General features: G+C 42.7%; 1 protein-coding gene across 1 annotated transcript in view; it reads left to right on the forward strand.

Moving 5' to 3' along the window:
• Window positions 1-17,799, forward strand: part of ACSBG1 (acyl-CoA synthetase bubblegum family member 1) — a 110,858-nt gene that overhangs the window by 19,858 nt on the left and 73,201 nt on the right. The window contains exons 3-12 of the mRNA XM_080396355.1: window positions 1,359-1,576; window positions 2,236-2,324; window positions 3,092-3,212; window positions 5,486-5,566; window positions 8,291-8,440; window positions 10,870-11,046; window positions 11,563-11,744; window positions 12,811-13,044; window positions 13,441-13,658; window positions 16,746-16,885. Coding sequence (XP_080252481.1) covers window positions 1,359-1,576; window positions 2,236-2,324; window positions 3,092-3,212; window positions 5,486-5,566; window positions 8,291-8,440; window positions 10,870-11,046; window positions 11,563-11,744; window positions 12,811-13,044; window positions 13,441-13,658; window positions 16,746-16,885 — 1,610 coding nt within the window. The remainder of the gene's footprint in view (window positions 1-1,358; window positions 1,577-2,235; window positions 2,325-3,091; window positions 3,213-5,485; window positions 5,567-8,290; window positions 8,441-10,869; window positions 11,047-11,562; window positions 11,745-12,810; window positions 13,045-13,440; window positions 13,659-16,745; window positions 16,886-17,799) is intronic.

Here is a 17,799-nt window from a genome sequence, read left to right on the forward strand (position 1 = left end):
TGGATCCAGCGCTGGCTGATGAGTTCCTGCATTGCCAGAAATGCTCAGAGGTAGTTTGGGGGCCCACTATGAAGTACCTAGAGGAACAGCATTTGAGAGGGATGTGAAACGTGTTGTATTTTGAGCACTCCAGAACTGTTCTTTTCAGCCACTGAGGTACCAGGAAACAGTATAGATACTAGCTGAGCTTTCTATACAGGTTTTGCTTTCCGTAGGTGTAGTAAAAACAATCGTGATTATTAACTTGTATCAGAAACTTCAAAAAGTTGTATTTTCTGACAAAATTTCTGACAAACCTAAGGTCTTTGATGTGAATTTTTCCACGAGCTCTCTATAGAATATATATCTTTTTTAAGTTTATGGTAAAAATACTTCTAAATTTATGAAAGTAAATCTAAGGCAAAAATGTCCTTAAAATGTTCTTGTACTATTTGGTTCAGAAGTATGGGAACTGACTTGTTGGTTGGGGAGTCATGGGTGTCTTTTTGTCTTCCTTGTGGGAATTCATCTAAATTTTGCCAACTTACTAACGCCTACATTCTCTAAGGAGTGTATTTATACTCAGCCTGCTTCTTGCTGGGTTTGCAAGAGCCAAGTAGAGTCTCTGAGCGTCATTCCTGGTGAATGCCAGGGACTGCTCCAGCCTTTGGCACCAGCCGTGAGAGCCAGGTGATGGTAGTGGTTCCTCTGTGCCTGTGTCCTGTCAAGGAAGGGGAGGAAAAATACAGGGCTAAAAAAGTGGGTGACAGAAACAGAGGGTGAGGAAGGCAAGAGCAGAAGAAGGTGAAAGATGATGTGGAAATAGGGCAGGACAGGAGTGAAGTGGATGTACGTACTAGACACAGGGCAGATGACCAAGCAAAAAACCTGTGCGGAGTAGTGGGGAACAGGGGCAGGATGAAGGAGAATAGCTGGAGGGGAAGGAGGGAGGAAAGAGCTGCAAACAAAAGGAGCTTGAGTGCTGAACAGGGGTGGAAGTTTCGGATCTTTCAGATCTCTGTAGCCTTCTGATTCACCAGCTCCTCCATTAGCTCAAGGGCAGTGGGTTGTGCAGGGCTGAGTGTGGGCTAACAGAATCTGCTGGGATTGGTGGTGTGCCTGTAACACACAGATCAGCATCATTCTGTATGATGGCATTTTATTCAAAATGCACAAAGAAGCGTAAGAAATAAAGATTTCCCTTTCTGCATGGCATATTTGGTGGTAGTTATAAAATGGTAAAGCCCTCCTCTCAAAGGGTGGGAAGTGCCAGAGTTGTGCTTGGTCCTGCATCTTTATCAATCCCCTTGTCTCGGTACACAGTCACACAGTGTTTTTCCAACGACAGAATTCCTTGACGATAATGCTTTACTTCCCAGAGTCTCTGTGGACTTCCTTTGCTGACGGCAGAGTCAGGCTGCGAATAGATAACTCGTGTCCACAGACTCCCATAACAGTTCATCAGATGTTCAAGGAGAGTCTAGAAAAATATGGATCTCTTAATGCTTTGGCCAGCAAAAAGGATGGAAAATGGGAGAAGATAACTTTTTCAGAGTATTACTGCCTCTCCAGGAAAGCAGCCAAGAGCTTCTTGAAGGTAGGTACAGGAAACAAAATCAGTTCCTTTTTTTTTCTTTGTTTCCTTAAAAAATCCCAAAACAAAACAATAAATAAATAAACCACCCACCAAAACCAATATAAAAGGCTTTTCCCAATTAATTGAAGGTCAGTAGTCACATTCTTTATTGAAATGACAACAATGAAAATTGGTTTTGGTCGAAGAGATAACACTGCTGTCAAGTGAACTTGACTGCAAGTGAGGAGCTGCTGTGTTGCACTGTCTTGAAGGGGCATGAGTACAAAGATCAGTATAAGGCCTGAAGATTAAAAAAAAAAGAAAAACAGGTGAAAGCTGCACTGAATTTGGCAAGATAAGGACAGATTTTGAAACAGACGAAATAAAGGGTAAGATTAGTACTCACGCTTTTGTTCATATTGAAACGTTTTGGGCCCTTCAGGGCAGCAGAGCTCAGCCCGACTACAGCAGGTAGTGGAAAGTTTGCATCACGTGAATTGCTGATAAATACTGGGTTTGCCTGGATACCAACACAGAGATGTGCATGGACATGTCTTGGCAATACTGAAATAAGAAGTATATCAAAACTTCCCATGCTTTATATTGTGTCTATGTTTAATGCTGTATGGTTTTCTCCAATGTGCCTATATCATACAACCTTATGCTTATTATTTTTTAAGCTTGGTCTAGAACGATTTCACAGCGTATCAATCCTTGGATTTAATTCTCCAGAATGGTTCATCTCAGCTGTTGGAGCTGTTTTTGCTGGGTAAGACTTTTTGACTTGATTTTGTGAGGGATTTGGGATTTCTGTTTTGCTAGGTCTGGAAATATAGCAAATCAGTATTTGTTGTCTTGTCTTGGAAGTTGTGCTGCAGCTGATCAGCATGTTCACCAACCTGCTGGAGTCTCATAGCTTTCAGTATGTCTGAGATAGTCCAGACACTTAGAAATCGAGCCTGTTTGCTATGGACATAACTGTGACAGTCACACAGAAGCTTTTGTACAGTATCTTATCACTGGAAGATGTGGGAAACAGATGAGACTCCCAGTTTTATACGTTATGTTTGTCTACAGCAAGATACGTTCAAGTAGATGAAGTGACAGATAAATACTGACTGATACCTGTTTATACAATTTGGATTTTACCTCTTAAGCTGTTGCTGTGCCAGTGAAATTCAAACTGTGCAGCTTGAACAGCAGGAGGACATAAGTGGGTGTTTTACCACTTCCTGAGCTAATTCTCACATAGCCTTCAGTGCGTCAAAATGCTGACTCCTAGCCTGTGGCATCTTCTGCTGCACAGAGGTCAGAGATTAATTTTTACCGTGTGCGTATATCAGAGATATTGATGGATATTAATGTATATCTGAATACTTGAAATAAACATGACAGCCGTGCTGCTGTTTACTTGCACATAGTCGTACTCTTTCAGCTTTCATTTAATCCTTGATTATTATTTGTTTTGATACTAAGTGCATGTATATGTATGTGTATGTATATAAATATATGTTCTATGTGTATCTATTTCTGCAGAGGAATTGTCACAGGAATATATACAACCAGTTCTCCCGAGGCCTGCCACTACATTGCTCATGACAGCAAAACCAATATCATGGTTGTGGAAAACCGGAAACAATTGGACAAGATAATGCAGGTATAACATGGCCAAATGGTTACTGAAAAGCCAAAATTTTCCCATTTCTTGATGCTGTATAGGTCCCGAATACCATATTCACCATCTCTGTTGTGAACCCTTCCATGTTCCTGGTGGGAACTCTGCTGCCTGGTGTTTGGGCCGTTGGGAGCCGTGCAGCCCTGCTCCTTGCAGTGCCGGTGGCTGGCACCTTGGCGCTTCTGGTTCTCTCCAGCAGAGCTCACGGGCTGGGGCACTGCAAGCCCACCTGGAGAACCCCCCCACTCTTTATAAAGATCCTGCCTTTATAATGTCACCACCTGATTCTCTTTGGGAAAGCGCAGATCACGTATGTGGAAGAGGTTATGGTGATGCCAGTTTGGAAAGGCCTGCCGTTTAAATATTAGAGATTATAGCGTCCAGAATTTCGTCTTCCCAAAGTGTCATCTTTTCCTGCTTGTAGTATTAACCATAAAGGCTGTTCAGTTTACTGCTCTTTGCTAGGCCCCTCCCAGTACAGACTGGGCCCTGTCCCAGTGTACACTGGATCCCATTGGTCCTGCCTCAGTACAAACGGGCAGCTGCAGCCCGAAACGCCTGAGCCAGCGGCAGTGGGCAGTGGCTGGAGCTGGTGGCAGTGGCTGGAGCTGGTGGCAGTGGGCAGTGGCTGGAGCTGGTGGCAGTGGCTGGAGCCGGTGGCAGTGGGTAGTGGCTGGAGCCGGTGGCAGTGGGCAGTGGCTGGAGCCGGTGGCAGTGGGCAGTGGCTGGAGCTGGTGGCAGTGGCTGGAGCTGGTGGCAGCAGCTGGAGCCCTGGAGCCGGCGGGCAGCGGGCAGTGTGCGGTGCTGGGTTGGCGCTAGGCTGCCCTGCCTGGCACAGGGAGCTGGGCCCCGCCGTCCCTGTGGGTCCCTTCCAGCTCCAGGTCTCCGCTGGTGCTGGGGGTTGGTGGGAGAGGTTCCTGTGAGAGACAAGGAGTCTCTAAGGAACGGTCACAGTTCTGACAGGCCGTGGCAGCTCTGAGCGGGTCCGTGCAGGTGGAAGGACCATTTGGCGGAAGGTCCCAGTTGTGTGAGTGGGGGAGGGGGCACAGCCCTGCTCCTGGGCAAGGGTCACCCTGGTGGGTGCAGGGGGCTGTGGCTGGAGACGAGTTGTTGCACTGGCACCAGCTGCAGTTGCTGAAGCAGGGGGGTGGAGTGGAGGGCCCATGGTGGAGTTTTCTGCCAAAAACATTGCACCTGCCAGAGAGAAAATGTCTGTGGGATTTTTTCACGTGCACATCATATAGGTTATATATTAATTACTTTGCATTTTGTTGTTCTGTTTTTCATGTGATTTGGAGGAAGAGAGATTTTTGTAAGTATTCTGGAAAAGCACAGTCAGGAAGCCCTGCAGTGTCGTGGACTGAAAGCTGTGCTGTGCTGACATGGACATGCAGAGAGACTGTAAATTGAGCTCAAGGGCTTTGATTAACACACATTTCTATCTAGAAAAAGACAAGACAGCTCTGGCCAGCACTGCTTAATCCAGCTGAGAGATTTTAGAAGCTTTTGTTTTTTTCAGGAAGAACCTAAGACCGAAATAATAACATTTCAGTTGTGATCTGAACAGTATATACGTAATGGTGACCATCAAGGCACCGCTTTTGTGCTGCTGGCAGGCTGATCAAGTCCGTTCACAATGTGATTAATTCAAAGGCACGTGTGGGGCTCGGGTCCCGCAGGGGTGGGTGTGACAGATGCTGTCTGCAGCCACGCAAAGTGGAGGGCGAGCTGCCGAAAGCAGCAGTATTGCTGTCGGCCTGTAAGCCCCGCAGTCTCATGTTTTTATTTATTCTTAGAAAGTGCATATAGCTTTCTCTTTTGTTTCTTTAAGGAGGTAGGAATTTCTTCAGCAGTTTAACAAAAGGTGCTGCTGAGGGATGTGCTCCATCTGTATCAGTAACCACAGCAGCTCAGATCAGCTTCTAGCCTGACCTAGACTGTTCATTGATGTGCCCTTTGGTGTGTCACAAGAGAGGATGCCGAGGAGCCATTTCTACTGTACTATTTTTTCCCCCATCTTTTGACTGAAAACAGGTTTTCTAGAGCAGACTCTATAGCATCTTTTTTTCCCCTCCTTCCCCCCCTCCACTCCTTGTTGAGCTAGTTGTAAGTTTAGGGGAGAATATTTGAGGGTAGAGGGCAACGGGGTTTCTTGTGACTGCCAAGCCATTACAGTTTTGGCAGTATTTTAATGGGAAAAAAACTTCACAAGATATAAGTAATAAATAATAAATTTGTTTTTAAAAATCCAACAGATCTGGAATCGCTTGCCACGCTTGAAAGCCGTTGTGCTATATAAGGATTCCATTCCAGAGAGACATCCAAATTTGTATACGGTATGTGAATGCTAAAACAGAGTTACAATTCATGGGATATTATTTATTTGATGAATTTCTACTATGTGTAATCTGTAGGATGTTTACCTTGTGTTCCAGCAAGCACATTCAAAAGGTTCACCAGCTTTTTCTGTTTAACTTAAAATTAGAGCTACATTGCTTAACTGTCTGTCTTGGGTCTTCTTGGCTTTTTACTTGACTGGGTTAATGAAGCCCCTGTAGGCTTCAGGTGGGACTGTGCGCTCTCAGAACAGCTACAGTAACAGTTGTCCACTGGTGCTAGTGAAAACTGAATTGTGGTTAGTTACAGCGGATCCAAGAACATGAAAACACTTGTGCTTTTACAGATGATAATCACATTTTGTTTGCACCAAATACTTCTGGTCACAGGCAACAAGCGGAGAGAAATAACTATGGACCACATGGAGAGTTTGCTTTGTGTCACATGATAAAAATAAAGCAGAAAAAGGGACAAAGGACTGAGTGGTAGAAGTCCAGCTTTTAAGAAATATGAGGACTTGAAGCAGAACAGATTTTTATAAACATGTTATTCCAATATATTTTGAAAATATAATTGAAACTAGTTAAGTAATAAGAATACAAAAATTAGCATTTTAAGTGGACTACAGATTGTCAGATTTTAGGCTGAAAAACTTCAACTGGGGAAAATAATGAAGATAGCAGCATATAAGTATTCTAAAATATTTGTGGGTTTTATAATCTGAGGGGTACACAAGAAAAGTCTTCTGCACTTGTTTTAATCATACCTTCTTTTGCTATGTGGCATAGCAATGTAATGTAACTCTCTAGTAATAAACAGGTACCGTTACACTGCCATACATACTGGTGTAGAGTGTGCCTTGCATCTCAGTACAATAAAAAAATTAATACAAAGAAGACCTTACTATTTATATTTCTTAGTAAGAAGAGGGAGTACTAGAAATGAATTCCAGAACACCATTCAGTTGCTGAAACCTGAATACCCGAGAACTGATACACTTGACAACCCCCTGTTCAGGTGTCACGTTGGACACGTTTTCCCAATGGAGAAGGGCAGCTGTGAGAGTGTCTGACAGTTGCCATAGTTTATGTTGCTAGAGGAAAACTCAGAGGTCAAATCACCGAAGGCAGAAATGTTTGTTTATTAGGTTTGATGTAAAACAAACCACCCAAACCACATGACGTGATAAAAGGGATTTGTGTTGCAAGTTGACAGCTAACCTGTAATGAGCAGTTGCTGCAGTAAAGGCAGAGCCCTGGTTCACTGATGAGTGCATGTTTCCAGAAGGCAAATGCAAAGTCAGTAGCGTGTGTGACTGGCTTTTTGTACCTTTCATGCTCTGTGGAATGGGCACACTGTCTGTTGCGGGTCCTGTTCAGTAAACAAAGCCTAGACAACAGATGTGCAGTGATTAATGCATTCTAGTTTGAGAAGACAGCAGGGTCAGGAAAACAGGAACAACTGCTAAGTCACACACAAACAATTACATCCTGGGCATCTCCAGACTTTCCAGGAGCTCGTGAGATTGATGCAGCCACGTTCTGTTGGGAAGGGATAGGCTGTGACAAAGCCTCTGTTTGCTACAGAGCTGCTTCATCTCTTTTCAGAGATGTGGTTTGTTGCAAGAAAGCATAAAACTGATGAGGGATCCTTAGGGTAGCCTTGCCACCCAAGAAGGGGAAGTCTAGGTGCCACAGAGGCTAACCATTGTAGCCTTAGTAGCCCACTGGCAATGGCAGAGGTCTGAAGGAAACGATGAACTCAAGCACATCCTCTCCTTTTTCACCTCTGCTGCCCTTTGCATCACCCCTTCGCTGCTGGGTGGCCCTAGATAGATCTCTGAGGAACCACTGAGGAGTGGAGGTGCTGCATTTTGTGTTTGAATAACACAGTTCTGTAGCACAGTGTCAATCATCTGATTCCCATGGGAAACTGACTGTTTGATTATTGGCTTTCTTAAAAAATGTTGTTATACACTGGTTTTCGATTAGCATAGAAATCAACGGTACACTCGGCAGTGTATCAGGTGCAGGCAGTAGAAGTATCTGGAAGCAACCAATCTAATATAGAAGATCAGGTTCAGCATTCTGCTGGGCCAATTTGTGCAGCACAAAAGTCCAGCATCATAAAAGGTTTTGCTCATTCTAGATTGAGCCAAATTTGAATGGAAGTTGTGACCAGCATCTGTTTGCTCTGTTTGCTATAAAATAGCAGATAATTTGGGCAGACATTCACACATCTAGATAATGATGCTTTTGCAAAGAAACTTTTCATCCAATTGCTTAGATTTATATTTGTATTTATATAGAGGACAAGGCATTGTAGATGCAATGTCACAAGTGTACTCTGACTTAAAAAAATGGTACATCCAGATTATTTTAAATGAGATTAAAAATCATTGTGATAGTGTGAGATAGTAACAGAATTTTAGCCTCTGTGACTTTTCCATAGTATCCATCTTGGCGGAGGAATAGTATTACTATTCCCTTAGACACTGAAAAGCCTCATGGCAGCACAGTTTAGGACAGCCTGTGTGCAGTTCACACGTAACGTTCTGAGCTGGCCTTGCCATATATCTAATGTGGGCGGGGGAAACCTGCTTGGGAAACACGTTCAGAGCCAGGCACTGAAGGTTCCTGCCATTTTTGAGACTGGTAAGGTACTGCATTTTTCCCACTTGTAAGGAGCATTTTCTATCCTATCTTTTCTGTTACATATTCTAGATGGAAGAGTTTCTGGAATTGGGAGATGACGTATCTGATTCTACTTTGGATGATATTATTAACTCCCAAAAGCCAAATCAATGCTGTGTACTAATATACACATCCGGAACAACTGGGAAGCCAAAAGGAGCTATGCTGAGTCATGACAATGTATGTACTTTAGGCTCTTCCTTTACCATAAAGATAGCAAAGTATGCGGAGATTTATTTCTGTGTTTTGAAATTACATGTACGTACTAGAGCCTTGAAATGCTTTTGCTTTTGCAACATGGGTAGCATACTACAAAGCAATATTCAAAACGCAGTCAGCAATTTCCAGTGAAGTATAAGCAAGGTAAAAGAATGAAACTCCATTCAAACTAGCATTTCACAAGGCTGAACAGTTTGTTATTATTCACTGGTTTTCTTGAGATATAATGCATATATTCATAAAGAGAATTCATGGAGTGGCATAAGGTCTCTCAGGTGATGTCACAGTCATCTTAAAACAAGCAAATCATATACATCATCTATCAGAACAGCTTGATAGGCTGCTTTCGCAAATTTTATTAAAATGGGGGTGAATGTGTGGGGTTTTTTGCTTTGGTTGGCGATATTGTATTACTAGACTTGGGTTTCTACATCTTTCACTGGAGGACAGTACAACTCTAGTGCACAGTGCTGGTACTGGAATAGCCCCACCTGCATTGCTGTGAACAGAAAATTTCCCAGTGACAGAGAAGAGCAAAGTCGTCTGCAAAAAGGACTTTCTGCAGAGGTCTGCTAGCAAAGATCTGTAGTGCAGGTTTTTTGGGGTTTTATGTTGTTAGTTTTTTAGGGTGGCTGAGCAGGAGTGGAAAGCAGGGAGCCTTTCTGAACACACAGACAATCTGTGAAAAGGCTGATCTAAGCTGTGGCCTCTCCTCTCAAAATAAAGCAGAAACTATTGCAGATGTGCACACTGTGAGGAGCAATTCGCCCAGACGTAGGGAAACGGTACAGTGGTGTCTGGAGGCAGAACACAGTGGATGTGGTAGACAAAAAGACTGATCTGACATTGCACATCCTATGCTCTTCCATCTCAGAGGGGTCTGGTGTCATTTCCACGTTAGCTGCCAAACTATTCCTGGCTGCTGATCACAATCAGGCTATTTTTATGTTGACGAACAGTGGAAAACATGCCTTGCCTGTGGCTGTGCTGCTGCCTTCTTTAGTCAAAAGATGTTTGGTACTGTCCCTGTGCAAAACCAGTGCTGAATCAGTTGTGTGTGCCCCCCGCACAGCTCTGCTGCGAGTGTGCCTGCGGCTGGGAGGCTTGGGGGGGACAAGGGTAAGCAATCGATACAGCCACATCTCAAAAACATCCCATCCTGCCTGCTCTGTTCGTCCCCCATAGCCACTTGTCCAGTGCTGCCGTCTGAACTTGGAGTGGCCCGGCCTGACAGCATGCTGCTCCTTGAAAACCTCTCAGAATCTGTGTTTCCTTAGACCAAATGTACACTTGTACCGTACAAAGAAAAGGAGCTGGCAGGAATGTAGTGTGACAGCAATACTGCATGTGATTTGTATCTCTTCACTGCTGTGTCCTGCCCTCCCCATTTTAGATTAGACTCCTCTGGGAAAGAGCTGTTCCTCTTCAGGGTTTTGGTGTTTTTTTGGGGGGTCGGGGATGGATGGGTTCGGGTTTTTTGTGTGTTACTGGATTTTTGGTGGGTTTTTTTTGCTGTGCGCAATTGAGGGGGGAGGGAAAAGATATACCATCACATATATTTGTGGGTCTTCCATATGCTATGTTCTGATAATGAAGACATGCATATTTAGCATCCCTGGACTGCATCTTCTGAGATAAATTAGGAATTGGGAAGAAGGGAGGGAAGCATCATCCAGTTTCACTAAGAAGTCAAGCAGCACATCTTCAAAAATATTCACCTATGGAGTCCCACTCAAGGGGGGGGGGGGGGGGGCTGTCATTTGTGAACCCCCACGGTGAATACACCAGAGGATCCCAGAGGAGCAGAATACAGCTGCTGTCTTCCTCAGTGCTTGGCCAGGGGATGGTTACTCCAAGACAATGAGCTTGTTGCTGATACTGAAATGTCCTTGGAGCTCACTGATCACTGAGTATTTATTGTTCTTTTTCAGCTAAACGTATAGACGTAGCAGTGGTGAAAAGTGCCAGCTTGACAGGAAAGTATGCACAGTAGGAGTGCTGCAAAAGAAGGGACAGATCAATTTATTCCTTGTCCATCCAGCCCGTGGCTGCCCTGCTCGGTGTGTCACTAGGGCTGGGAGCTGGTGGTATTCAGAGCCCAGGCAGGCAGGAGAAAGATTGCGTTTACTTACGTTATCTGCAAGTCTATGTTGCTGCCGTGTTCATCTTGCTTTTGACTGAGTGTCCCCCAGGGAACTAACAGTCTGGTGTGTTGTCAAAGATTGCAATGTCTTCAGCAAATTCTGTGAGCACAGATTCTTCATAGTTACATTAGCACAGCATGAGGATCCTTAGTTTGTGTTAAAAGGAAAAAATAAAAAAAAAACCAACACAAAAATACCAACAAACAAACCATCATACCTAACGTGTTTTATTATTTATTTAAACAGATAACTTGGACATCAGCACATTGCAGCAGAGCAGGAGATATGCAACCTGCAGAGGTCCAGCAGGAATCTATAGTCAGTTATCTCCCGCTCAGCCACATAGCCGCGCAGATATACGACCTGTGGACTGGAATCAAGTGGGGCGAGCAAGTGTACTTTGCTGAGCCAGATGCTCTGAAGGTACCTGCCTTGTGTTGCACCTAATAAAGCTTGTGCTTCTTCCTCTCAGATAACATCCCAAGGAAAGAATATGATTTTTGAAGAGTTGCAGAGGATGAAGATTGAGAGTCCATTATTGTAAAAATTATGGAAAAATAAAATCCATTAGACTTGGGATCCAGTGCTATAGGCTGCAACTAAAATATATAATCTAGATTGGTAAGGTCTTTAAAGGCAAAAGAGTATTCATCTAAAGTGAAAGCAGTATAAGCAATTTTTGGAGGAAAGGGAGGCAAAAGGAACAAAACCACCCATGTGTTTTCCTTCTTGTGCATGTGCCTCCCCTGAGGTGCCAGAGCTGGCACGTGTTGGCGCATCTGTCTGACTGGAGCAGGTTCAGCAGTCCTTCTTTATGTCCTGGGTGTTCAGTGAGGTTCTACACATTAGTATTACACCATGCAGACTGCATCAGCAAGCCCCTTCAGCACTGCTGCGGGCCTTTCGCAGCATGTTGAAACGATTTCACGATTTTAACAGGGCAGCTTGATCAACACACTGAGAGAAGTGCAGCCAACATCTCACATGGGGGTTCCCCGAGTGTGGGAGAAAATCATGGAGAAATTAAAGGACGCTTCTGCTCAGTCAGGATTTATGAAGAAGAAGATGCTGTCATGGGCTATGGCACTTAGCTTAGAGAGAAACCTGAAGTGCTCAAGCAGGTATGTATTGCAGAGGGTAAGATTGCCATCAGCCTAAAAGTGGCTGTCTGCTTGTAATAAATAAATAAGCGTGCGGCAGCGGGACTCCAAGTGTGAGTGGGTAAAATCTGGCCTGGCAACACAGCGAATACAGTGCAAGAAGGGGGGTGTAGCTACCAGATAAGTAGGCTGATCTTAAACACAGGTGACAGTTGTGTCCCTCCATCCTTCCTGAGATCATACTCCCACTGACACGTCCCCCAGCGCTGTCGTCTGTGAACTGGAGAGGTTGGTGTTCGGCAGGGGGAGCGCCCTGATGCAGCGTGTCGCTGTGAGCTGGGTGCTGCTGCAAGCTGGGTGCTGCTGAGAGGAGATTTGGAGGATGCGTATGTGAGGGGGCAAGTTTGGGGGACAGCCCAGACAGAACAGCTTACGACACTGCGGTGTGCACTGTGTGAGTAGGAACATCTCTGCCACACAGAAAATCAGGGGCACCCCCGAAGAACTCGCTGAGCTCTAATTAAATCACTTCTGTTCTGAATAATGTTGGTGTTTTTCTCCGTAAGATTGCCCTGACAAAGAATGTTGTATAAATTCAGATATTTAAGTTATTCACAATTATTTCCTGTTTCCAAGTTCTTTAAAGTGTGATGCAATGGAGTGTGAAAGTGCTTACAGAAAATGGTGTTCCCAAAGGTTGTGCAGTGATGCTGCTTTGCTGGTCTGATAATTCAGCTTTTTACATAGGGCTGGAAATGTTCAGATTTTAGCAGTATAGGTTCTCATAGACACATTTAATTGATAAAGAATCAGGAATACATGAGCTTTATTTTCTACAATGTAATTTTATAGATTCTTTATGTATTTGCAGTATTCAGACACCCCAAGAGTTGGAGTTCATTAGCAATGAAAGCCACTGAATGAATGAAAAAAATGACAAATGTGTGACCTGTTCTTACCGATGTAACTTCTGTCAACACCGGAAACCAAATACATCCCTAAACAAAATCTGTGTCTGATTTTGTTTTGGAAGTTTCATTGGTTGCTGTGACTTACTGTCTCCTTCCCTTGTGTGTTCGGTACTCAGCAGCGATGTAAAGCAGTTCTGGGCAAGGTTAGCAGACTACTTGGTGCTGGCAAAGATTCGCAGCGCGCTGGGTTTGTCGGCCTGTCAGAAGCACTTCTCCGGCGCTGCCCCCCTCAATACTGAAACACTGTATTTCTTCTTGGGTCTGAACATCACCTTGTACGAGGCTTATGGGATGAGTGAGACCACAGGCCCGCATTGCTTATCTGGGCCCTACATTTACAGGCAGCACAGGTAATTTGACCTTATTTATTTATTTATTTGTTTAAAATATGATGTGTTTCATTACATCTATGAGAAGATATATTTACTAATATATGAGAATCTATATAAATAATGAGAATACTAATATATGAGAAGAGTATTTACTAAGTTCAGCAAAGATAGCTTATTTTGTTTTCTCTCAATGCGTTGCCACTCTGTTGTGAGTTTGTGCAAAAAATGCTTAGATAGTTCAACATATCTGCCCTAGCAAGTTAACACTCCATAGCTTACAAACAGGTAACAGGGCGTTGTCTACAGTCACTAGTATTTTGATAGGTTGGGGGATTTGGCATGTTAGATGTCATATCAGTTTTATGGTTAATAATTTCTGTGCTTCTTGTGCTTTTTTCTGCTCTTCTGTGGTAGCTGTGGTAAACCAGCCCCTGGCTGCAGGGTAAAATTGGTGGACGAAGATGAAGAAGGCAACGGGGAAATCTGTTTCTGGGGGAGGACTGTTTTCATGGGCTATTTAAATATGGAAGATAAAACAAAAGAAGCCTTTGATAAGGATGGGTGGCTGCATTCTGGAGATTTAGGAAAACTAGACGAGGATGGCTTTCTCTATGTCACTGGAAGAATTAAAGGTAATAAGCAAAATCTTGCTCCGTGTTTATGGTAACTGTTGGGCACTGCTCAGTCACCTGTCAGGACTGGCCCATCTAATTTGGTGTATCTCCTCTATGCCGCAGCACTGACCTAACAGGACGGTAAAATAAACTTTCCTCTGAGGAGAGCGTGGTGTGCCCTGTTCAGGAAAGGTTTCCCTCTAGTCTGTACTTGGTGGAGATGACTCGGTTCCTACGCTGAGGCTGTCTATCTCCCAGACCTTTATTCAGTATTAATTACAGTTAGTAATATAAAATAATAATGCAGGTTTCATGTGTCTTCTTCGATTCTAATGATTCATTAAACTGTCCAGTCTCCTTTTAAAACTTGCTAAATTGGCTCAATTGTACGTTAGAATGTGTGGACAGTAACGATGTTATCCCAAACCTGGGCTCTTCACCCTGTGTGCAAGAGCTGCTGCACACACGGAGCCAAGATGTTACTGCGGAGTGTGTCTCCGCAGGGATGGCTGCTGGGTCGTAAATCCACAAATCTTAACACATGGTAAAACATTTTGTACACTTTGAACTACAATTAGGTTTAGTCACACCTAATTCTCACTGGTTCTTACGAACCTCATCTCCATCTAAAGGTACAGCTTCACCCTGCATGTTCTGTGGGGAGGGGGCTTTGTTAGCAGGGGCTCTCTGCTCAAGGGTGGATCTTTTAGTGTGGCGAATAGGATAAGTCACACATAGTTCAAACAATTTTCTGTTTGGTGCACTAACCATCTGGTTCTCCTTGAGCTTATCATGTTACCTCTTAGCTGGAGGTATTTATGGTGTCTGCTCCTTCTCCCAAGGCCATGTTCTGGTGATTGTAAGGATTAGCAAATATCCTCTGTTTTTCAAATTCTTTCCTTTTTTATTTATTTTATTTTTAAATATATATTATATAAAAATATATTTACATATTTCTTCCCCCCCTCTTTTTTTTTTTTGAAAAGAAAATAGCTCTTGTATCAACGAGAGATGCCCCTCTATGATACAGAAGTTATTGAGATGGGTCCATGCCAAGCTCCTCTGATGCCTGATGTGATGCTTGCAGGGACTAGTGGTGAAGCCTGAGAGCAGGAGGGAAAGTTAGAGATAAAGCAATAAACCTCAGTATTATTACAGTACATAGCTGGAAGTCTTGCAAGAGTGAGACTGGTCACGATACATATTCAGAGAGCAGGATTGCTCACAGTTGAGATGTAACTGAAGATTTAAAAATTGAGTAACTATCATCTTCGACTATATGATGAATCACTAGGGAGATGACCTGGATGGGTGAATTTGTCAGGGGATGGCACAGTGTCCTGTCAGGAATCAGGACTTAAGCAGATACTATTAATAGCCTGCACCAAACGCAGATACCTTGATATTTAACTTGCTCTCTTATCTGATTCATTTTCCTTTAGCACAGCAGTTAGCAACTCCGTCTCGTTCCATCATAACGTTTGTGCTTCACTTACATCTTCCTTGACTGCTGAACTAATAACAATTACTCTAAATTACAGAATAGGTAGACCGTCTGGGATAAAATACCTGCAAATCCTCTTTCATTAAAGTTTTAATTCCAAGTCCAAATAAGGTAACACCTAACAGAACATAGTAAAGAATCTTTGCTTTTAGTGACCAAAGCAGGACTTCGTCCGTTGGTTTGTGCTCTTAGGAGTTTTAGGGTGGATTAGCTGCAAAGCACAAAGATGGAGCTAGAGAAGTCCATACAAGGGAGTATATAGAGGTGTGGAAAAAGTTGTTACAGTTATTAGTTGTCTGGATCAGCTGGGAAAAAGCTGACATCTCAAAAAACCAAAACCAACAACAACAAAAAAGACCACCTAAGTGCCAGAGAGATTGGTAGAGGATCGAAGACAAAGACAGGACTAAGGCAAAAGGAAGGTGGAATGAAAAGAAAAAATAGACCCAGGCAAGTCTGGATATACAACTAACTTTGGTATTTATCTTGGGTTTGACAGAAGCCTTTCATTCTATAAACACCACTTGTTCTTCCTCAGATGTGTGCAGTGCGTTGACTAGGGAGATAAATAACTTCTATAGTTACGAGATCAATGCCTATTCCATACCAGAAGGTTGAATATAGACTGGAAGTTATATCTTATCTAAATTTCCCAAACCTGTGAACACCAAAAGGGCGCTGTATTCCCTTGATTGCATCTAAATTCTTGAAGTTTATCGCTGACGGGGAACTGGGTACCAACCCGATCCTTAACACATGCCGTTAGTTGTTAGCGCACAAAGGACGGTGTGATTGTGTGCATCATTTGTTGAAGCATGTTCTGACATGCTGCAAGGACAGTGAGAAGTCACCACTGTAATGAAAGCAAAGAGTTGGAATTTACTTAGATAACACTCAAATTTGTAATAATTCCAATGAATATATGTATTGTACTTTAGAATGAATCCATTCAAATAAAAATGCACTTGCCTTTTTCAACAGAATAAGGTATCACTTCTGTAGTTTGCAAACGTTAAAAAGAACAAAGATTCCAGCTGGTCGTTCCCCTGGTGTGGAAACAGGGCAGGAATCACTGCTCCACTGCAAACCTCCTCTCCTGAGCTCTCCTGCACTGCCTCTCCTTTCTTTCCATGTTGCTGTTACAGTGCCTTCCTGCAGCAGTAACTTACTTTTGTCTGACCCCTCTTGGTGGTGTTAAGAATCGATTTTAATCATGATAAACAATGAACTTGCTTCTTGGCGAGGTACCAGTGAAGTAGAGTGAATCCTAGGCTAGTTTGGAAGAAACGACTGCTCACATGGAATTTCCAGATAATGCAACAGTGTCTTGAGAACAACTGACCTGCTACTGGATTATGTAAAAATTACCTGGAGCAAGTGTGTTATACCGAGGGAGAGCTGAAAGCCAGAGCACGTATTCGAAGAATATTAGCATTTCTTTTTTGAATTAATGTATAGGGGTTTTCTTCTCTTTGAACACATCTTTGAAAAAAAATCCCTCATTCTTTATGTCAGAATAAAAAGCGTGTTGATCCAGACATTAACCTGATCTTCAGAATTTATTTGAATTCAACTAACAGCCTTTGGTTTTTTGTGCCTAGATTTGATTATTACAGCTGGAGGTGAAAACGTGCCTCCAATTCCAATTGAAGATGCCGTTAAAAAAGAGCTCCCAATTGTTAGTAATGCTATGGTGATTGGAGATAAAAAGAAGTTTTTGTCAATGTTGCTGACCCTAAAGGTAAACCAGTTTTAATATCGATTGCAGTGAAATCAGACGCCCAAACCTAACAAAAGAATTTTGAGCTGTTTTTAAAAAGACGGAAAATTAGCTAGGAGGATGTTAGTGGGCAAAAAATGTGTAGCAACTACAGACTGAATCCTGATGGGTCTAAAATTATTATGGTTAGACGATCTGCTAAACATCTACATGTTTACTGCTGTTTTTCCTATGCATATAATAAGACCTATTATTTTTTAAATGCAATTTTTAAATTAAGAAATGTTGAAAGACTGAGAAGTCTTTGTAAAGGAGCACAATAATAGCTTTTATTCTTACAGATGAGCAAAGTCAGCAAATGGTTTTGTTATGGGCAAAACCAGTTTCTAACAGAAACTTTCCAACAGAAACAGGCTTTCCAACCGAAACATTTCTCTACAATTTGTTCTCTTCGTATGACACAAGAATGATGACTATAGAACAAAATAATGAATACTTTGGTGTAGAATACACTTCAATTGAGAAATCACTTTTTTCTAAAACATTTGTAATTTATGTTCTGGGCACATACGTAATGAACAACCCTTTTGTTTTTCTCAAGTTGTTTCCCTCTGTGACTGATACTCCCTATCTAGGGATACGATAGAAACGCTAATTTAAGAACTCTTAACTTCAAAGAATGCTTTTATCTCAAGTTGGTTTATGTTACACCACAGTGATTCAATGTAATGATGAGCTAAATGTTCCCCTGTAACATTGGAGTAGTTATGGTAGAAATTCAGGGTCTATAGATGGACTTTAGTGCCTAATTCATTGACGTATTTTAAGTCTGTTCACGTCATCTGTATATAAGCCAAAAGCATTTGCATTTGGTAGCCAAGTGGGAAGAAAAGCACTGTCATCCACAGGTGCTTCTTCTTTTTAAGGCTTATAAA

The sequence above is a fragment of the Falco punctatus genome (assembly GCF_963210335.1).
Source record: "Falco punctatus genome assembly, chromosome: 7".
NCBI classification, from domain to species: domain Eukaryota; kingdom Metazoa; phylum Chordata; class Aves; order Falconiformes; family Falconidae; genus Falco; species Falco punctatus.